The 23,293-nt window shown below is 38.4% G+C and overlaps 2 protein-coding genes across 5 annotated transcripts in view; one reads left to right on the plus strand and one right to left on the minus strand.

Annotated features, from left to right (window-relative positions):
- Positions 1–15,776, minus strand: part of LOC132106976 (SUN domain-containing ossification factor-like) — a 49,852-nt gene extending 34,076 nt beyond the window's left edge. For all 4 annotated transcript variants that reach the window (XM_059513099.1, XM_059513098.1, XM_059513097.1 and 1 more), the window contains exon 1: positions 15,504–15,776. In XM_059513099.1, the coding sequence (XP_059369082.1) occupies positions 15,504–15,556 (53 nt within the window). In that variant the 5' untranslated portion in view covers positions 15,557–15,776. The remainder of the gene's footprint in view (positions 1–15,503) is intronic.
- Positions 15,777–16,858: 1,082 nt separating this feature from the next.
- LOC132106977 (transmembrane emp24 domain-containing protein 5-like) lies at positions 16,859–23,110 on the plus strand. The gene is made up of 4 exons (XM_059513100.1): positions 16,859–17,177; positions 18,074–18,171; positions 18,281–18,461; positions 22,526–23,110. The coding sequence occupies exons 1-4, from the start codon at positions 16,998–17,000 to the stop codon at positions 22,742–22,744; spliced, it is 678 nt and encodes a 225-aa protein (XP_059369083.1). The 5' UTR covers positions 16,859–16,997; the 3' UTR covers positions 22,745–23,110.
- Positions 23,111–23,293: the final 183 nt, after the last annotated feature.

Below are 23,293 nucleotides of genomic sequence, written 5' to 3' on the forward strand. Positions count from 1 at the left end.
TACAACAATCCTAAACAACAATGCCATTAAACTTCAAATCATCACTACCAGGGAATGCCATTAAATGAGCTAAAGCACACTTTTAATGTATTCTTAGCACCATCATTCATTAAAGAGAGAACGAAAGCGAATTCATGGCATAGTCAAAACTGACTGGTGTAAATACAAGAGAAACTGAGCGCACCTGTGCAAAGTGCACATAAATAATTACTCATGAATGTTCATGCAAATACTGTGGTTGCTTTTTATGGTTGATGGAAGTGTTTATACAGCCACTATTTATCAAAGATAAAAGTTTTTATATATTCGTCTAACATGGTTATAAAACTAAGTAAGGAAAAAGTATTTGTCTCGTACACAAGTTCTCATTAGGAAAGGGTTTGAACAGAAATCTATTGTCCTAAATCTATTGCTCTAAATTGATGCTTGAACCCAGACTGTTGATTCATAGGCACTTTCTTGATATCGGGAATATAAAAATAAAAGTATCATAAGTAACATCAATGCAGTGCAACGCCTTCTGGCAAAGGCACGAGCAATCTTTTCTAGCAGCACAATTTTTGCACTCTAAAGTAAACAGCAGAGAGCTGACAAAGGAACATCTGTGGTGAAAAAAGTCATAAAAGTGATAGAGGAAAATATCTTTTGGCTATTTAGAGGCGTGTCGCCACTGTACCAAACCCTGAAATCAAAATGACACATGAAGTGATGAAATAGTTAAAGTGATCTACATGATCCTACATGAACAAAGACAGACTCATTAAGTGAGTTTTGAAATGAAAAAACTTCCTGTGTGCTGTCGGGTGTTTGTCACAGTTCTCAGCGAGGGAGTGGCTGTAAATGGACGCTAATGTAAACTGTGGCTACTGTCTGAAAAGGGCTTTCTAACATTGTGCCTCCAGGCTAAACTCGTTTGAATGCATCTAAAATTAGGCAGCAAGAGAAAGTCTCATGACACATCTTGTGATTTTGGTCTGGTTAAATAAGTGAATATTGGTTGAAAAAGGAGAAGTAGAATCCAAGTGTTTTAAAGTAAAATTTTGAATAATCCTCACAAACCAGCAAACTAATTTATCACCCATTTGAATATCTTGACAATTACATTACAGATTAGGGATGCGCACACACACACACACACACACACAAAAGTTCTTTACATGTGCTGATACCCAATAGATAACTAACACAGAAATTAGAGACCTGCGCGGTACAGATTTTTCAGTCCCGCTCCCACAAGATTTTGTCCTGCGTCCGCCTGCTCATGCAGAAATACATCTTATCTGGTCCCGCTCCCGCCTGCAAAATCCCACATAAAACCAATCTATTATATCTATCTATCTATCTATCTATCTATATATATATATATATATATATATATATATATATATATATATATATATATATATATATATATATATATATATATATATATAATGCGATTGTCATGCGTGTCTCTTTAGTAAAGCCGGTTCTGTGATTAGCAGTAAATGTCTGTAAAAGCTGCAGTTGCTGTGTGACGCGTGTTCCAAAAAAAAAACAGTGACCGCGAACATTTAGTTTACTGCAGCCGCAGCCATCATTACCATGCGAGAACCGTTGACTCTGACAGTGAATGAGAGTATGAGATGAAGCGAACGCACAGGCCACAGTGTGACAACGTAGCCTTCGTTTGTATGTAGGCCTAGGCAATTTATATAATTACAATACTTACTAAAATATAATTAATATTATTTTATTGCTTTTGTATTAGTTGTTTGAAGAGTAAAAAAAATTGGTCGGTCTTAACGCAAATTTACAACCGGCAAGTCGGTCGGACTAAAAGCAAAAAAATAAAAAATATTTGAGTCGGTCCTAAATTGACAGGGTCGGTCAGGTTATGGCAAACAAGAATATTTTTAACGATGGCCTGACCGGATGAGGTCAACGGTAATAAATCGATCACATAAACGGGTGAGTTTCAAAGGTTATTTTTCATGCAGTTTTATAGTTCAAATGTTATACAACAAATGACTGCATTTTGAATGGACAAATGCTTGATGAGGAAGATAAATCCATATCTGTTTGTTTTGCATTTGTTGAGTGGACTTTGACTTGCCTATGTGGCACAGGAACGGAGCATCTGGCACATTAAAAGGAAAAAAATAAAAAAGTCTAAACAGCATCTGGTTCACGGAGTAAAAACAGGGTGACTGGACACTAAATGTCAGTACAAATGCTAATTTTTGCAGTGTGCCCTGCCACATAAAATACACAGGCACATACTCCAAGCCCAGAATGCAAAGAGACTAATAATCTCAATAAATCAATCTCAACACCGTGATGCTAAATCACAGTTACAGATATCTCAGATTTTTTTAAGCAATACAAACACAGTCAACAAGGGAGGGATGGTCTGGATGACAGTAAATGGTGAAATGATAAATAATAAATGAACTGAGGTGAGGGAAATCAGAGATTCAACAGATTCAGATGTGCACAGAGCGACGTGGCTGGGGGAGGAACAGAAGAACAGGCTTGTGGGGCACGCAGCCAGAGCTCTCCCACAAAGTAAGCCAATGCTGTGGCTAGACAAAAACATTTTGCCACAGAGCAAATGCTAGAGCAGAAGACGCCTGAGCCCTCTTGAGCTATCAGGGCTGGAAATGAACTCATTAAAATTCTGAGGATTTATACACATGCATCATAACAATCTCTCCCATTCTCACCCAACTTCTCGAGAATAGAATGAAGCTGAATGTAATGAAGTCATGAGTCAGGCTATTAATATACAGGCGCTGTGACACAAATGCTGCTATTAAAATCCCAGAGGCATTGGAGGCTCAAGTCTGAGGTGATGATAAACTTCACTGAAATGACTGACATGCTGTTTGATGTATGTGCGGGAATCAGTGTAAGAGGATTCATGTACTCTAGTTGAACAGGCTAACAGATGAGGGCTAGAGATGCACCGATATTTAAGTTCTTGTTTATTTGGTTATCGATAAACAATAAATGGTCGATATTAAGATAATATATTATAAAAACAATTATTACATTAAGCTAAATCAACAAAGAATCAAGACTGTTTTATTTCTAGGAAGAAGGCTGGCCTGAAAAGTTAATAAAACGTAATACATTACAACTCCATGGGCATTTTCTACGTTTGAATATGCATATTAATTTTTCTAGTTATGCCAAGCTATAGAATATTTTATTGGGCAGAAATGAGAATTGAGTTAGTGTATTTAAAAAAATATTTTTTTAAATGCCTGTAATAATCAGATTAAACAGAGAAGCACACTAAGTGAAATATAGGCTGAAGTTAGAAGGCAGAGTGAATAATACATTTTATGCATTCATGCAGCTAACGCAACCTGACCATTGCAGGAGACACAAAGCACAAGCTTATTCAGGCCGGGATAAAACCACTGAATCTCATCATGCATGTATAGTCACTGCAGCATCACATCTTCCACTCACATGGTACGAACAATTCACAACAAGGAGATCTGCATCAGATGAGGTCTGCTTTACAAATCAAAACACTTGATTAGTCCAACTCAAAAATACACTGAAGTGATGAGTTTATTACAGATGATTTTGGTAGCTCACCTCAGAATGTTAAAGCCATTGATGCTAATGAAATGCCTGACTTCCTTACCAGGCAATGCTCAGGGCAGCAGAGTCAGCACAGCAGAATCAGTGAACTATGTTCTTTTGAGATTGGCCAGGGTTTCTGTGCTTTGTTGAGAAGCATACAGGTTTTCATGTAAAAAATTTTCCAATAAGATGATCCCTTAGTTGATGCCAGAAGTATGGTGTGACAACACAAGTGCACAGTATTTAAATCCCATCTCCAAATAAGCTTCAGGATAAGCCCAACACCAATGGCATGACAATAACCAGGGCTCTAGACTGCAAGCAAAATGGCTGAATTTGCGTTTTTTGTTTTGTTTGTTTTTTGACAATGTGCGAGTAAAAAATTGACATGGTTGCATTTGTGCGAAAGCATGGTCTGCATGCTCCATACAGGGAGTGTTGCAGAGACGCGGCACATTGTAGCAGGAGTCAGATTTCACTGATCACTTCAGGTGTAGAGCCTGGTTTATACTTGCCGCGTCAGAAGGTACGAGGTACGAAGCACGAAGGTACATGCAGCATGCAGAAATTACACTACTATTGAGTAAATGATGTCCAGAGAATAGGGCCCTAGTTGTGGTATGCCAGCTCTATCTTGCAATGGACATACGCCACGACGTTCTCTTTACGTTTGCCTACACCCTCAAATCAAAATCACTACTGACTCCTTGTGTCTCCTTCTGCTTTGTGGGTGACGTAAACGCGTTGTCACATTAAAAAAATCATTGCGAAAGAACCTGACGTGAGATTTAAAATAAATTAAAAGAGGCTTCGAGGCAGAGGAATTTGCCTCATTAATTTTTTGTACTCGAGTTACTCGAGGAATCGTTTCAGCCCTAGTTTTCACACTAATGTAAAATAAAAGACCGCTTCATAAACCAGAGAAGGTAAACATGTTGGTATTCTTGTGGGGGGTGAAAGAAATATGCAAGTCCTGTCACCGACAACCAGATTAGGCCCCGATAACAAGGAAACCTGACCATCATGCCTTTTCATGTTTAAGTGAAGAGTTATTCTGTCCCTTATCTGCTTCTTAAAAAAACATTTAACAATCATCTTTTGTTAGAAACAAACTACAAAAAAAATTAGCAAACAAATTCACAATGCACTTTGACATTAAATAGAAAACAATATCTCACCAGTGTCATTTAACCATTGTCCTTCTTTCTCCCAAATATCAAATATCTATTTTTGTCCTGCCACATCCTTGATCAGCACACAGGATCTGATCTACGTTTCATAACTTGGGAAGAGGAAAATCAACACTACAGCTAAACATGTTGACATTAGACTCACTATAGGCATACAGACCATAGAAATGGTTCCTTGTGATCAGGCAATATGGCCCTGTCCCAAATGGGACACTTAACAGAAACAGAAAAGTTCAGGTTTGTCAGAAAAGCAGGTTTAAGTGCATTTAAAGATTAACTGACTTTAACATACGTTGTCACACTTACTCGTCTTGTATTTTTCAAACTCTAAAATGTATTGTTTTACTAGTACTTATGTGTATTTATGTGCCAGCTAAAGTGCAAAAGCACAGTTTGAATTTGGCTGTTATGTGACGTCACAAAACGTTCAAAATCTCATATGTGAGACTGTACTCCCAGGGGCACGGAAATAAGAAACCCTTATGTGGGACCGTACCACTCAAAGGGTTAAACCAGTAATTTGTTTGTAAACTAAACTAAATCCCGGTTAAATGCCGCCAGGTTTTGACAGAAGCTCACTGAACATATTCTGCACACTATGAGCAGCCTACTGAGGGTGGAGTATAAGGCCTAAATGTTTACAGTATAAACAAATGCAATTAAATTTAATTAAATCAAATACAACTTAATTAACCGACTAACAATTTTATTGAAAATATGAATGTTACAACACTCTAAGGGAGTCAATTTATTAAAAGAATTACTTGGAAAGAATCCAAAGAGAATTAAGTATTAGCTGCAGGATTTAGGAACAACTATTAGGAAAGAAAACAGAAAGCTAAAAGCAGGATCAGTGGCTTTAGGGAGTGTCGGAACTGGGAATACAGTTTATCTGCAAGAAGACCATCAGTCAGAGGAAAATAGTTTGCATTAATGAAAGAGGATGTGAGACAACTTTAAATGTTGTCTACTACTGGCAACAGCTTGGCAAACCAATATACAGACATTAAAACATTTCAAGACTGAGCTACCACTAGTCCTCTGTGCATGTATTCTTTAATGGACTTATAACGCTAGCCACACACTTTTAACAACCTTTCAGCAGGTCTCAATAATTCATAATGTTGATGCCCATTTGCTTACTGAATTGTAGAGGGTGTAAAAATGTAAACGTGTTTAAAGCCTGCAACTCATCATGGGCTGGTTTTTCTGCTTTCTTTACGATTAGTACAAAATAAACTAGTAGACAATCTGAGGAGGGTGTGGAGAAAGCCTGTATGTGTAGGACAGAAACAAACAATGTGCCCTTTGCTTAAATGAATGGGGGATGGGCTATAGGAAGACTACCACAACCATCATAAACCTAGAAGTAGCTAGACTGGTCAAAAACACGGCAATGACCAATAGAAGCTCAGTCCACTGAGTCCATCCAAAATATTGCACTGTTTTATACCTAACTTATGGTGCATATATAATAAAAAGGTGTAAAATTGTAGCCCAACGTAAAAATAAATCCATTGTCCAGACCCACAGGCCATGGCTGATGTGCCATTTATATATTACATATAATATGTTGCTGTTTTGTCTCCAACAGAGGACTGCAAAAATCACTCTTCATGAACCAAAACACTAGAGTATCCCACAAAGCTCTCTCAAATCTGGAAAACTAAAACTTTCGTTTCATTGCTTCTACTTACCAAAAATACCCTGTTCTGTTCTCTCTTCCTATCATTTGATTACAGAGCAGGTGCTGGGTTTTTATTCACAGAAGAGAAGGAAACATTGGTATTAAAGTTGACATGGTTCCAGGGATGTTTTGGGGACAGCCTCTGTCTGGCTCGGTCCACTCATCCGCTTGTTTCCCAAGCGACGAGTTCAGACATTCCCTGCGCTTGACAGGATCTAATCTAACTGCTTACACAGGCGGAGAGACAGAAAAGAGAGATACAAAGACAGAGAGAAGATACAATAATAGACCTATCTGGCTCTGGAAAAGCAAACCAAATGAGTGAAGGCAGAATAAAAGAGATCCAGTCTTGAGTGCCAGCTAAATGTGTTTGTCCACGTCCATGAAAACACAGTTTAATTAAATATAACCCAATTGTCCTTCTCCGTCTCTTAAGCCAAAGATCTAAATCATATTAATTCATTTGATACAGGATTGCTTTGTTTTATTCTAATTAAGAGTGTTTTTCCTAAATTTTTCACCAACGAATCAGTAAAATCTGTATTAAATTACACACATTTTACACAATGCACAGTGTCTTCTTTGCCACCTGTGTTACAATAAAAAGTGTTATTTATCAATAAAATGCTAAAAAAAGCTAGCTACAAAAATATACAAAAGATAAGGCATTAAGAACATTAAAGAACACACAACTCATAGCTGGGCATGAGCACCAACAACACAAGGAAGTGAGAATCAGTAAATGGAAAATAAGTGTATGTGACATCATGGAGAAAATGGCATGTTTACAAAAGCAAACAGGGCTGTTTTACTTGGGAATATTAAGTAAATATATTCATAAAACCTCATTCAGCATTGCTGAAACTGAAAGCAAATGAAAGTTCTGTCACATTATGTGTAGCTCAATGCTGAACTTGTCATATAACATAACGTAGCAATCTGTAATATAATAATAATAATAATAATAATAATAATAATATGCAGTGTGTAATACTACTACTACTAATAATAATAATGCTAAGTTAAGAAAATAAATTTTTGCTCTGAATACTTGTGTAATGTTAAATGCCTTAGAGCAGGGGTCCCCAACCACCGGGTCGTGACCCACTATCACCACTACCCTATACAACAATCGTTTTGTCGGGTCCAGTGTACGGTACTGTAGAGTACAGTAGAGTCCGGAATAGACACAGTGAGTGAAGCCGAGAGCAAGATATGCCTCGTCATAATTTTTGCATTTAGCTTTTGAATGACCAGCATCTTGCCTGCGTCTGTGCGACATCATCTATGGCTTTTCTCTTCCTTATTAAACACAGATCCATCTCCCAAGTTACGTCTTTTGGTTGTTCAGGTATTTATTTATTTTCTTTTTCTGCTGATGGCCCACAAGCCCCCTCCAATACTCGTATGCCCCACATTTTGAGAACCACTGCTTTAGAAAGACTTTAAATAAATAAGAATATATAAATTGCCTTATTATATATATTATTTTAAGGTTGAACTTTTCAGTAATGAAATGCACCATAACACTGCTACTGCTCGAGTAATTTCAATGTGCCATTTTGAAGTACGTTCACACTCATGCTTTCTCTCGCAGTACTTTGATGTCATACACTGATCGATCTTCAATTCTAGTCGAACACACATTTGTTTACATTTATGCATTTAGCAGATGTTTTTATCAAAAGCAACTTACAGTGTATTCAGGTAGGGCTTGGCGATATATCTAACGATATGATCATGTGCATCTAGTCAGTAAATCTGTTTCAGTGATTACAGCTAAATTGCCATCACCTGCTTTCAAATGGAGCTGCATTTAATAGACAGAGCCGTAGATTACTGACAAACTACGCAATATCGCGTTCATTATTGCAGATAAATCACCTTCGATAATGAACGCGATATTGCGTAGCTTGTCAGAAATCTACAGATTTTTTTTCTCCAGTTTGTGTGTTCCCTGGGAATTGAACCCACGACCTTTTGCGCTACTAACGCAATGATCTACCACTGAGCCACAGGAACACTAATCTTTACTCTCGTGTGTCACGTGAACTGCACTTTTCCATATCGTGATATCGCAAATGCAATTAATCATTCAGCCCTAGTTTAAATTAGCGATTTACTGAATCAACATACAGCTTATGCTGTCACAATTCATTATGAATGGTTCCTTCATCATTAATCAAGCAGAACCTATGGCACAACACAAACAGGATGCTGGTGCTCAGGAAAAGTTCCTCTGAACAGTTGAACATCAGGGATTGGCAATTGTCTCTTGAAATTCTAGGACTGAGAAATTCTGAGGAACCAGAAAATGTTCCAGTGAAAATACCAGATGAGCAAAACAAAGAGGTGCCTTCTTGAATGAAGATAAGAAATCCATATCCAAGGAAAACCAGCTATTTTTTCCTAAAAAAAAAAAAACTCTGACACAGGACGGGACCTTTGTCCCTGCATATCTCACGCACCCACCAACCCCCATCCTATCAGCCTGAGGTATGTTCAGAGTCATCCTTTCTCCACCGGAGTCAGGCGGTCAGCACACAGTTATCTTACCCCTCCACATGCTAAAAACAGTTAGGATTATATGACAACTAGGGCCTAAAGACAAGACCACTATTACAGCTCTCAAGGGATGGACATGGACTTATGCAGAGACAGCACAAATGGCTTTTTAACTTGCATATGCATATAAACACACACCTCACTGAAAGCATGACTGCTCGATTGTCTGTGCATGAGGAAATGAGGTCCCTCACAGAGCAAACTCAACTGAGAGCTCCCAAAAAAACCTTACAGTAGTGTATAGAATTAAACTGAAGAATGGAAGAGATATATGGGACCAGAATAATCGCAGAGACTTTGGGCTGGACACTTTTGGCCAAAGAGCAATCATCTAATAACCACCCAGAACACCCCATACCCACCTAGCAACCACACAGAACACCCTAGTAACCACTTATAACTAGACAACCACCTATAAGACCATTTTATGGAGTTTTGAGCCATTTAAAATGTGTATATGCACAGATTTTTGAAATCTGCAAACAAATGCAATTTATTCGCAAACAAATCATGATTTACTTATAACTTTCATACTGAAATGCATTCTAAATTTACAAAAAACTGAAACCACACATATGCAAAAATCACATACTCTGGGGGCTAGGCCTTATAATCATTGTTAAGGTGAAATTTTATACATGGATTAAGATTGGGCCAATAGACGATGCCTTCAAAGTGTACTACGGAAACCTAAAAGGGAAGAAATAGCCTACGAGATGAGAGGATAAAAAAAATATATAATTTCAATACTTTTCATTGCAGTTATATCGTTGGGTAAGTATAGGCCGCTGTTTTTAAATTGCGGGCATCAGAGAACTGCTATTGAAACTGCTTTCGATTGTGCGCTCTCATTTTTCTTTCACTTTTGCAAAGATCACAAGGACTTAATACTATGGAGCATCAGTACTTACAACACATTTGACAAGATTAGATGTTTGTCATTGCTGCTCAGGATCTGCAAATCGTTTGCCATCGTCCTATCAGACATTTCTCTGTGTATGTGGTCAGTGAACTTTCATGTACTGTAATGCAACAGGCTACCGCTAGCAAGCGTCTAACCTTTTAGTGGCTCCATAGAACGCGTTATTTGTTTCACGCCTCGGGCCAAAGTCCCTTTAAGGTATTCTATAGTCTTAACTCAGGCGCACCCCTAACCCAGCCCCCCGATGTGATCGTCCATCGCGACGTTTCACTGTATACATCGTCTGATGCCAATTTGGTAGACATCACACAACCCTAACATGGATATTTTATTTTAAAGTGCATTTCATCATCTGTAGTGAAAGATTAAGAAAAGCAGTATTATAGCTTGAGCTGTAAGGCTCAACAACGCAGACATGCATATGTACGGCTGGTTAATATCTGTAATCTCGGTCTATATTAAAGGGGTCATATGATGCAATTTCAATTTTTTCTTTCTCTGTGGAGAGTTCCACAGTTTAACCTATATATTCAGACATGTGCAGTGCATTTTACCGAGGACTGTTTCCTGATCCTGCGAGAGTACACCGGCTGTGCACAAAGGCGCTTTCTATAAAGTGTGGCAATTCCAACTTTGCAAGGACAGTCTGGCGCTTCTGACTCACAGACTGTAAGTACGAAGTAGGTTTTCATATTTAAAGAATTTGCCACTGATGATTCAAATGTGAATTTTGAGCAGTGTAGAGTAATGCTGGTTGTTTGTCGTTTCTTTGATCATTAATGCAGACATGGTTTTATGTATTTCTGGCACGATACACAACGCAACGTGTAAAAAGACAGTATAAGTCATTATAATCAGTAATTATGTCCCCACTGGATGCAACAAATGCCTTGTTTGTTATAGGTTTTATTAGTTTTGTCTCATCGCAACGGGACACAGCATCACAGTATGTTAAGGGGCGTAACACTTTCTTCACTCACTTGAGGTATTCGCCCAAAAACAAAGCACTGGACAGCTGGCCAATCAGAGCACACCTTGCTTTTCAAACCGATGAGCCTTGTAAAAATTGAAGCATCAGACCCACAGCCAGAGGCTCTTCTCCTGTGCTGCTAATTTTTTTCTCTTCCTTATTCCTCCTCCTGTCTATTTCCTTCTTCTGTACTTATAATAGCTGAGAATGTTGCATACTGCTGTGACATCATCCTGCATGCCTCCAGCAACAAAACGCACAGGCCTCGAATTCTTTGTGAGACATAAACAACCGTTACCTTTCACAGAACTATTATGAATGCTTATAAAAAAAGTTTAACTTTGTGACGTCTTTAAATGCTGAACACACTGCTTTGCAAAAACCAAATATGTCCATGTGAGCTGCAATGATTTAAATGGGGATTAATTTAAAAACCTCAACTTCTTTTGAGTTTTTTCTTGTTCAGATTAGCTGTACTAATTGGTTTGTTCATTATTAGTCGTGACCCATCCTCAGAGATGGTACAACAACAAAAAAACTGACCTGCTAAGCATGTCCCACTCTAAAATGCCCATTCCCAAGATCCAAGGTGGGTAAAGACATAAAATCTCTTCCATTGTAACCTTGTACTAGCTTTCTGACTTTGCATTGTTTTCAGTCATTGATTAGTGAACTGCTATTCAACTGCTGTTTAAAACATAGAAATGTCAGCATATTGCATGTTAACCTCTCCTCTGTAGGGAACCTTTGTGTTCACTCTTCTCAGCATGTAAGTGTGGGCAGTGTTGACTGTAAGAGCGCTGCAGTGATGACATGTTTTTGAAGGCTATGTTAGCATCAGACTGCTCCCCTCAACAACATCAACAAAAACAAAATGTTTTTCCATTGGCTTTTGGGATATTTGAAGAAAAAAACAATGCTCTGTTACCAACAAAATTTTATGCTTAAATACAATAAGTAGAAGTAAAAAGCTAAATGTAGGCTACAAACAAACCTCATCATGGTCATCACCACCATTGAGCTTGTGACAAATCTTTTAGTCTTTATTAAAAAATAAAACTTCTCGCTGAGAGTTTGAGTTAGAATAGTTTGCTAAAGTGTGATGATAACCACAATGAAGCTTTAACTTATGATGACGACAACCTCTAATCCCATTTAGATTTACACAAGCTTTCATTTAACTGAAGCTATTTTACTTTTCAGATTATGTTGTGAAACCCTTGCTGTTCTGGTGTGTGATGTTTCCTTTTCTGTAAAAAAGCCAAAGGTAAAATAAAGAACTGTTGTTTCGGTAAGTTTTGTATAGTATTTTCTTCATCCTTTACTTGAAAACTATGCCTAAAAAGGGTAATACTGTACGTATTGGAGATCTGAGATGTGGGAATGGTGAAGAGAGAGGACAAACGATTTGAATGTTAGGTCAACACTGCCATCTAATCAGCCAGTGGCACATATAGCAGTATGAGGCTGATAATGATTTAGCAGGATAATACTGTCAGTCTGAGGACTGAGCAGTAAGCAATGGCGTTATATAATCGAGTATTAGATAAGAAGGATTGAATTAGGAAAGCAGCTGGTGTGTCAACCCCTGTGCTTTGTTTGTTGGTCTGTCATGGTATCGTGTCTGCAAGCTTTATTGATTGATGCTAGTAACATTTTATAAACATAGAGTGTAGGTAGAATGGGAAATCACTGATCCATGCATATCAAGTGTTTGCTTCTATCATATATGATTTGAAGTCAAATGACTTGGCTTGTTCCTCATCCAACCGGTTCCAATGTACCCTGAAGATAGAACTCATTCTTCTGAGTTTTACAGTTTACCTTATCAGTTTTCAGTTCATGCAGCAGTTTCATTATTTAAATAAGTCATAAAGAAAATTAACATAAAAATGATTGGTGAAGTCTGACAGAAGATGCTGAAGTAAGCGACAACGTAATCGAGTGAACGTTGATTTTGGACTAATGTGGCTTGTCTACAATGTTCAGCATTTAAGGCCATGCAAACATGAAAAAAATAATGAAGTAATAAAAGCTTACAAAGTGTGCCAAATAAAAACAACAGGTATTTACAAGCTGTGCGTTTGTGCATATGTGATGCAATTCTTATGCAACTCACCATGTCTTTTTTTTTCTCAGCCATTAGGTATGAAGATATCCTCACAATTTTTTTCTATTTACCTTTAATTAGAAGGTAACATTGCTAAAACCAAAAGCAAACATCATCTTTCTGTCTCAGATTTCTAGCATACCAACTGTTGTGCAGAAGCACAGTAATACAAGCTCTGTAATCAGCCGTTATGAAAATAGCAGAGAGTTCACATATCAGCCCATTATTAAAATCTGATAGGATGTCCGGCAGCAGGCAAAGGGGGTAATTGTGTACTTGTGTATCACACCAGGTACTGTGACCTGCGTCAGCACCCTGTGTGCTTAGTCAACATATGACCAACCCTGATCCACCACCTGTCCACGGTGGATGCCACATCAGCCTGGCACAGAGAGCCAGCACAGTTTATCATTGATATGCACATATTCAAATGCATTAAACATTTCAAAGTACCAGAGTTTGCTATCGAGATCAGGGCAAAAGATTTAGGCTCGAGCAGTTTAGCATACTGGACAGCAGCCCGTTACTTTTAAATACATATAATCCAAGAGGTTCAAAGTCTGAACGAGTTACTATGAGGCTTTACCTACATACTAAGCTTGAAAAACTGACCATAATTCATGATAATGGACATAAAAAGTGCTGCCACTAAACTATATAAGCTGATGCCAAAGTTCAACAAAGCTTTAAAAAAAATTTAAAAACATACATAAAATACTATTAAAATTGTTAAATGCTCACATACATAATAGGGAAGCCTAACAATACATGCTGGGCTCTGTTTTCTGTACATTGTGTGCCCTCTATCCACAATTTACATTCATACTGGACTAGGGCTGAAACGATTCCTCGAGTAACTCGATTACAAGAAATGATTGAGGCAAATTCCTCTGCCTCGAAGCCTCTTTTAATTTATTTCACGTCAGGGTCTTTCGCAAATATTTTTTTTTAATGTCACACACACACAAAGCGGAAGTAGACAAGCGCTGCGTGCGAGATCGCATACTGCAAGGAGTCAGCAGTGTTTAGATTTGAGGGCGTGTGCAAACGTAAAGAGAACGTCGTGGCGTGTGTCCATTGCAAGATAGAGCTGGCATACCACAACTAGGGCCCTAGGATTTCCGCGATGCAGAAAAAGCGGAGGGAATTGTGGAATCCAGTCATAAAGACGGAATTTACAGTTTAACGCGGAATGGCACGGAAATTTTGAATGAATTCATCAAAAATAGGTCATTGCACTTACATCAAATAACGATATGGACTAATATCTGTAAATATTAAGCCGGAACAGTCTATTTAAATATGAATCCTGCATTTTCTGTGTGTCTCTGTTAAGGAATGGAGCAGAAGTGCATCTTCCTTTATTAACACACTGAAGCGCGCGTGACGCTCGCGGTGATTTCAGCATCTGCTGTCTCACTAAATAAAGATGGGAACACATGAACAACATCTCCAGAACTGCTCTGACAGTCACTTCATGAGCATTTGACCGTTTGATTTGAGTAAAACTAGCGTCACATCACATAAACAGAACTGTAAAGGTACGTCAACCCGTCAAAATAAAAGTCCGGTGTAGTTCAGCAGAATGTACATAGCCTACTACTAAAAAAATAAAAGTATCATACATAAAAATAAATATCACACATTATTTTTTAAGGTTTAATCACACTGTTTACACAACATCTCTTTCATGTTTTATTTTCAATAGTAAATCCCCTTTGTTTACCAAAAAGTTAAGTTTGCTTAATTTTCATAACTAAAAGATAAATTAAATTAATGTTTTATGTGTTTAATGATTAATGTGCATCTCAGAAAATGCTTTATTTAAAACCCCAACTGAATGGCACTTAAATGCACTTAATTCAACTGTCAACTTTATTGTCATTGTTCACAGTACAAGTACAGACAGAGAAACAATGGGTAATAATTAAATGTTTATTTTTTGATGTATGCATTGCATTCTATGCATTTAAAAAATAAAATATTTTTTTTCTAAAAAAGGAAACTTAGTTGTTCATTTTAAGAGACCCAGGAGTCTTATTTTATCTTGCATAATTAATATTGCACTTTAATTAAGCAAAAACACATTTTATCCGATTACTCGATTAATCGATGTAATTTTTGGTAGAATACTCCATTACTAAAATATTCGATAGCTACAGCCCTATACTGGACAGCTGGTGGTTCAGTACTACTTTCAACAGGCTGTCAGCACATTTATTTACAATATGCAAGCAATTCCACAATAATAAATGATATAAAAAGTATTTGGCTCATATTATATGAGGTCTTTAGACAGGAAGCTTAAAAATACATCCCACCTCTGAGGCTAATGAACTAATGTTAGCATCTAGCATGACGCTATCATTACAAACACAGTGGTAAATGATGTCGTTGTCAAAGTGTCAGTGATTTATGTAACAACTTGACATGTAGAGACGTTATAATAGCATTTCAGCAAACAAAATATTTTGACTCACCAGCACAGGAGGGCTAAAACGGCGCACAGCAACAACACGCGCAGCTTCTTCATTATCTTCCCGCGGGGACCAACATCCTCGCTTTTTATCTATTCACCTCTAATACTGACGACAGAGGCCAAGGCTAGCTAATAATGCTAATTGTTTACAACTGTATGAGGGTAAGGGGGTGTGTTTGGTGGTCCTTGACGAACTAGTTTATCTCTTAACCCCCAGCTGAGGAGCGCTGGCTGACGGACTACTTCCCTTCTGCTTCTGCTGCTGTTGCCTCGGCTGCTCAGCGCTCACAGCTTCAGCGGTTTCAGCCAATAGGAATCGAGTATTACTTTAACCCCGCCCACTCCTCGATGTCTAGATGAGTTGGAAGTTTTGCCATCGGACGCGTCACATCAAAGATAAGATTTGAACTATTGCTATAACATTCATTTGAGAGAATAACAGAGCTGCTTTGTTATATTTAATTACTTTCGTGTTCAATTCTTGTGGGGTTTAACACATGGCAGTCATCTACATGAGACTTTATAAACGCTTCAATATCAGTTTAACAGTGAAATTACTAGCCTAACTTTTTTATTAAAAATGTAACGTTATGCTTTGTTTTTAATAACTTCATTTTAGGTTTTGAGGAAAACGTTTATTAGTGGATTGTGCGCCACCCATAGAAAGTTTCAGACGCAATGCTTCTGGCACTACTAGAATTATGTGTGTGTGTGTGTGTGTGTGTGTATATATTATCTCTATGTAATAACTCTAATCAACAAATGTATATTTTATCACATAATCTTGGCTTTTTATTTATTTATTTTTGGTTCAAACATTCCTCAGCTAAAGCTGAACCGATACACTTGATCAGTTGGTCAGCTTCAGTGATGCAGTAAAAACGAATCATGTTTGTAAGCGAATCATTTGTCGAGTCGAATCTTTTGAATTAATTGGATGAACATATTATATACTATTTTTGAAGTCCCCCAGGGAATATAAATTATTGTGTCATTATTATGCATAAGGAAAATTACTATTCTCTGAATAAAAATGAGAAATTAACCAATTCTTTTAAATGAACGGTTCTTGGGAAATAAACGATTCGCGGAAATGATTCTGGCTTTCTCATCGCTACTGTACTATAGGTAATTCAATGCATCGCAGAAATACATTCTGCACAGAAGACTACATTTCCCACAATGCAGCAGTTCAGGACGTCGCGTTAAATGCCAATGTACGTTGTACATGCATTTAAATATTTAATGCATTCTCGTAAAACACGTGTTCCCTAAATTTTATACAATTTATTAATTTCTTATAGATATAGGATGTACCTGTGCTGGCAGATTTAAAAACGATTGGTAACAATTTCTAAGTTTGTGAGGCGGGGTCCTCAAGTCATAGCATTTCCATGAGCATTTCCAACTCGTTTGCTGAGCTGTCCCGAGCAGCTGCTGAAGTTTTCAGAAGAACTTTCATCGGTTGTTTATAAAGGTTTATAAGTCTAGGGAGATGCGGTGGAGTATGGAGGTGCTGAGAGTGTGTGTGGCGTGTTTGTCGCTGTGTGTGTGTGTGATCAGCGCGTTCTCTCAGTCTCTGGACGGTGACTTCACCTTCAGTCTCCCCGCCGGACGCTCAGAGTGCTTCTTCCAGACCATGAAGAAAGACGCTTCGCTGGAGATCGAGTACCAGGTGACACACATCTTGAGATCTCCCTCTGATCCTGCCTGTGTGCTGGTCATACTGGATACACTGCAAGACGATATAACTTCATTTTGTTGGATACTGCACACATACGTGTTGTAGAATCAATTAAAAGTTGAAAATAGATAATATGAGAAATAAAAAAAAAATTCTACATTGAGTTAACAACTTAAAATCTCACAAAAACATGAAGGTAACTTTAATTCAAAGTTGTATAAATCGTGTGAAATGCATTCGTTAATGTTTAAAGTAAGCAAAATAAATTAAAACATGAATGAAGTTATTTTTTAATGATAACGTTTGAAGTGAAAGTGAGTGACTATACTATTTTTCTCCATAGCAAAACAGCAAAGAACAATGTAGTTAAATATAGATAAAACATTTAATTGTTATAACTTCATCATTTTGTTGGATACCCTCTGCATGCGTGTTGTCGAATCAATTAAAAGTTGAAAATAGATCATATAAAATGAGATAATAAAAAAATTGTTCTACATTAAGTTAACACAACTTAAAATCAACATAAAACATTTAATTGTTATATTAATATTCTTGTATTCATTTTTGTAAAAAGGTTTTTCTTCATAATTGGCCCCATTTTTTGCTGATTAGCTGGTTGCAAAACAAACTGCAGTAATTCTCTTTCAAGCATGATCTAATGCAATACACTATGCTGGATTATGAAAATTAAACTTGAAGTTGTGACACAATCCTGAAGTTGAAGAAGTGACACAGTGGAACTAAAGGTCATTCTGGGAGAAGGAGAAGTACCAAGAGGATTGTGATTGATGCCCACAGTAAGCTCAGAGCTTCATGCTGTGAGGACAGAATCAGCAGATCCTTCTGTTGATTCATCATTCATATAAATCTGTGTCTGTGTGCAGGTTCTGGATGGAGCGAGTCTAGATGTGGACTTCTACTTACAGTCGCCCAGCGGTCACATTATAGCCACTGACCACAGAAAGTCTGATGGGGTTCATACGTATGTTTTACCCACATTAACAGTTTAATCATATACACTGAGCCAGTAACTTCCTGATTGTCTGTTCTTGAACTTTCTTCATTTTTTTATGTGACACTTTCTACTTCAGAGTGGAAACAGAAGAGGGAGACTACATGTTCTGTTTTGATAATACATTCAGTGCAGTTTCTGAGAAGGTCATCTTCTTTGAGTTGATTCTGGACAATATGGGAGACGCCGAGGAATTGGAGGACTGGAAAGCGTACGTACAGGGAGCAGACCTTCTGGACATGAAGCTGGAGGATATCATGGTATGAAAAACACCTGTCTCAGTCAGCACATGATGTAGAATACCGTTCAAAAGTTTGGGGTCAGTCGTTTTTTTTGTTTGTTTGACTAAAGGAAAGAAATAAATTATTCATAGTTTTATTCGGTAAGGATGCATTAAATTAATCAAAAGTGACAGTAAAGACATTTATCATGTAAAAACAAAAGCTGTTCTACTGCATACTTTCTATGCATCAAAAAATACTGAAACCGATATTAATCATAGTTTCCACAACAATATCAGGCATCACAGCTGTTTTCAACACTGATAATAGAAAGAAATAATCTGGAGTAATGGCTACTGAAATATGGCACAGGACTAAACTACATTTTAAAATAATTTAATAAAGGAAACTGTTAATTTAAATGATAAAATTTTTACAAAAGGTTAAGATGACCTTTGTTTGAACCGAAACATTATAGATAACCTGACGAGGCATGCTAACTACAGGAGGTGTGAATGTGACCCTGAGTGCTTGTGAAATGGTCTGATAGTAAAGGGCCGGGGACCGCTAGCCAAGTACTTGACTGTTTTTCTTGAAAGAAGTGTTTATAAACTGATTTGACGTTAAAAAGTTATTTCAGGAAGCAAAGGGAAGTTTTCCAATTATAATCACATCTGTGCAGGAACTTATGTGTTCCTGTTGGGTCAAAGTTCTGAGCTGACTTTGTTTACCTGCCATTGTTTCAGAGTGGAGATATTATCGATTTCGTAGAAGTTTCTGTGAGACACGTTATGTCTCGGCCGTTGATTATTTTTCCTTTTAATCCTGAAGACACAATAAAGTTATTTGAGGTTTATTTGTTGAGAAACACACAAACACTCTCCGAACTAACATAAAGGAACTGTGGTGAAAGCTCATATGTTTGGGGTCAAATATAGTATATATATATATATATATATATATACATACTGAACAAAATTATAAATGCAACACTTTTGTTTTTGCCCCCTTTTTTCATGAGCTGAACTCAAAGATCTAAGACTGTTTCTAAGTACACAAAAGGCCTATTTCTCTCAAACATTGTTCACAAATCTGTCTAAATCAGTGTTAGTGAGCACTTCTCCTTTGCCGAGATAATCTATCCTCCTCACAGGTGTGGCATATCAAGATGCTGATTAGACAGACACTCTAAAATGTGCAGTTTTATCACACAGCACAATGCCACAGATGTCACAAGTTTTGAGGGAGTGTGCAATTGTCATGCTGACTGCAGGAATGTCCAGCAATGTTAATTTCTCTACCATAAGCCGTCTCCAAAAGCATTTCAGAGAATTTGGCAGTACAGTTGTGGCCAAAAGTTTTGAGAATTACATAAATATTGGAAATGGGAAAAGTTGCTGCTTAAGTTTTTATAATAGCAATTTGCATATACTCCAGAATGTTATGAAGAGTGATCAGATGAATTGCATAGTCCTTCTTTGCCATGAAAATTAACTTAATCCCAAAAAAAACCTTTCCACTGCATTTCATTGCTGTCATTAAAGGACCTGCTGAGATCATTTCAGTAATCGTCTTGTTAACTCAGGTGAGAATGTTGACGAGCACAAGGCTGGAGATCATTATGTCAGGCTGATTGGGTTAGAATGGCAGACTTGACATGTTAAAAGGAGGGTGATACTGGAAATCATTGTTCTTCCATTGTTAACCATGGTGACCTGCAAAGAAACGCGTGCAGCCATCATTGCGTTGCATAAAAATGGCTTCACAGGCAAGGATATTGTGACTACTAAGATTGCACCTAAATCAACAATTTATAGGATCATCAAGAACTTCAAGGAAAGAGGTTAAATTCTTGTAAAGAAGGCTTCAGGGCGTCCAAGAAAGTCCAGCAAGCACCAGGATCGTCTCCTGAAGAGGATTCAGCTGCAGGATCGGAGTGCCACCAGTGCAGAGCTTGCTCAGGAATGGCAGCAGCCAGGTGTGAGCGCATCCGCACGCACAGTGAGGCAAAGACTTTTGGAAGATGGCCTGGTGTCAAGAAGGGCAGCAAAGAAGCCACTTCTCTACAAAAAAAACATCAGGGACAGATTGATCTTCTGCAGAAAGTATAGTGAATGGACTGCTGAGGACTGGGGCAAAGTCATATTCTCCGATGAAGCCCCTTTCCGATTGTTTGGGTCATCTGGAAAAAGGCTTGTCCGGAGAAGAAAAGGTGAGCGCTACCATCAGTCCTGTGTCATGCCAACAGTAAAGCATCCTGACACCATTCATGTTTGGGGTTGCTTCTCATCCAAGGGAGTGGGCTCACTCACAATTCAGCCCAAAAACACAGCTATGAATAAAGAATGGTACCAAAACACCCTTCAACAGCAACTTCTTCCAACAACAGTTTGGTGAAGAACAATGCATTTTCCAGCACGATGGAGCACCGTGCCATAAGGCAAAAGTGATAACTAAGTGGCTCAGGGACCAGAATGTTGAAATTTTGGGTCCATGGCCTGGAAACTCCCCAGATCTTAATCTCATTGAGAACTTGTGGTCAATCCTCAAGAGGCGGGTGGACAAACAAAAAACCTCTAATTCTGACAAACTCCAAGAAGTGATTATGAAAGAATGGGTTGCTATCAGTCAGGATTTGGCCCAGAAGTTGATTGAGAGCATGCCCAGTCGAATTGCAGAGGTCCTGAAAAAGAAGGGCCAACACTGCAAATACTGACTCTGAATAAATGTCATGTAATTGTAGATAAAAGCCTTTGAAACGTATCAAGTGCTTGTAATTATATTTCAGTACATCACAGAAACAACTGAAACAAAGATCTAAAAGCAGCTTAGCAGCAAACGTTTTGAAAACTAATATTTATGTAATTCTCAAAACTTTTGGCCACAACTGTACATCCAACCGGCCTCACAACCACAGACCACATGTAACCACACCAGCCCAGGACCTCCACATCCAGCATCTTCACCTCCAAGATCATCTGAGACCAGCCACCCGGACAGCTGTTGCAACAATTGGTTTGCATAACCAAAGAATTCCTGCACAAACTGTCAGAAACCGTCTAAGGGAAGCTCATCTGCTCACTCATCATCCTCAACAGGGTCTCGTCCTGACTGCAGTTCATCGTCGTAACCGACTTGAGTGGGCAAATGCTCAAATTCGATGGCGTCTGGCACTTTGGAGGTGTTCTCTTCACGGATGAATCCCAGTTTTTACTGTAGAGGGCAGATGGCAGACAGCGTGTATGGCGTCGTGTGGTTGAGTGGTTTACTGATGTCAACGTTGTGGATCGAATGGCCCATGGTGGTGGTGGGGTTATGGTTTGGGCAGGCGCATGCTATGAAAAATGAACACAGGTGCATTTTATTGATGCCATTTTGAATGCACAGAGATACCGTGACAAGATCCTGAGGCCCATTGTTGTGCCAGTCAACCACGAACATCACCTCATGTTGCAGCATGATAATTGCAAGGATCTGTACACAATTCCTGGATGCTGAAAACATCCCAGTTCTTGTATGGCTAGCATACTCACCAGACATGTCACCCACTGAGTTGTTTGGGATGCTCTGGATCAGCGTATACGACAGCGTGTTTCAGTTCTTGCCAATATCCAGCAACTTCGCACAGCCATTGAAGAGGAGTGGACCATCATCCCACAGACCACAATCAACAACCTGATCAACTCTATGTGAAGGAGATGTATTGCACTGCATGAGGCAAATGGTGGTCACACCAGATACTGACTGGTTTTCGGACCCCAAAAATACAGTAAAACAACATATTTTAGTGGCCTTTAATTGTGGCCAGCCTAAGGCACACCTGAGCAATAATCATGCTGTCTAATCAGCATCTTGATATGCCACACCTGTCAGGTGGATGGATTATCTCGGCAAAGGAGAAGTGCTCACTAACACAGATTTAGACAGATTTGTGAACAATATTTGAGAGAAATAGGCCTTTTGTGTACATCGAAAATGTAAGCTCTTTAATGTATTTTCCGATCAAATAAATGCAGCGTTGGTGGGCATATTAGCCTTCTTTCGAAATAAAAATTCAGTGTTGGTGCAAATATTCACATTCGAGAGTGTGTGTTTCTTTACAGGACACCATCAACAGCGTGAAGTCTCGACTGGGAAAGAGTCTTCAGATCCAGACTTTGCTGAAAGCCTTCGAAGCCCGCGACCGCAACCTGCAAGATAGCAACTACGAGCGGGTCAACCTGTGGTCGTGTACCAACCTTATTGTCATGGTGATTGTATCCGGGGTCCAGGTGTACTTGCTGCGCAGCCTCTTTGATGACAAGAGGAAGACGCCCACATAGCTGCCTCTACTGCTACTGACTGAAAAACACAAACACACACACCCCTCTGTCTGTCTCTCTGTCCTTACATCCTCCGTTTACTCCCGTCAAGTGTCCTTGGACTGATAATAGCTGCAGTCTCTCCTCCTACAAACCTTTTCATGTCTCAAGACAATCATTTTCTACTTGACTAAGCCGATAAAATGAAAGCTTGAAGTTGATCTCTAAGCTGCTGCTGTGACCGATCTAACCCGTTTTAAATCTAGATGATTAGACTAGTTTTGTGTGATGTTTAGTTACTGAATTTTTCCAGGGACTGATAAGAATACACTGATATGTGGCACGTTTCCTATTTTTGTAACAAACCAGCAAAGAATTTTGAAATGTCGCTATGTCTGATTAAAATATTGAGTGTTTATTCATACGTTAACCCCACCTACGCCCATGTTCTGTTTGCTTTACCCATCTGTTACTGATAATTTTATGAAGAGACGCACCCAATACATTGATGCTGTGTCCCTTTTCTTAACAATTTTTAATTGTAATTTAAAAATTTTCATGGTGCTCATT

The sequence above is a fragment of the Carassius carassius genome, chromosome 27, assembly GCF_963082965.1.
Source record: "Carassius carassius chromosome 27, fCarCar2.1, whole genome shotgun sequence".
Classification (NCBI taxonomy): domain Eukaryota; kingdom Metazoa; phylum Chordata; class Actinopteri; order Cypriniformes; family Cyprinidae; genus Carassius; species Carassius carassius.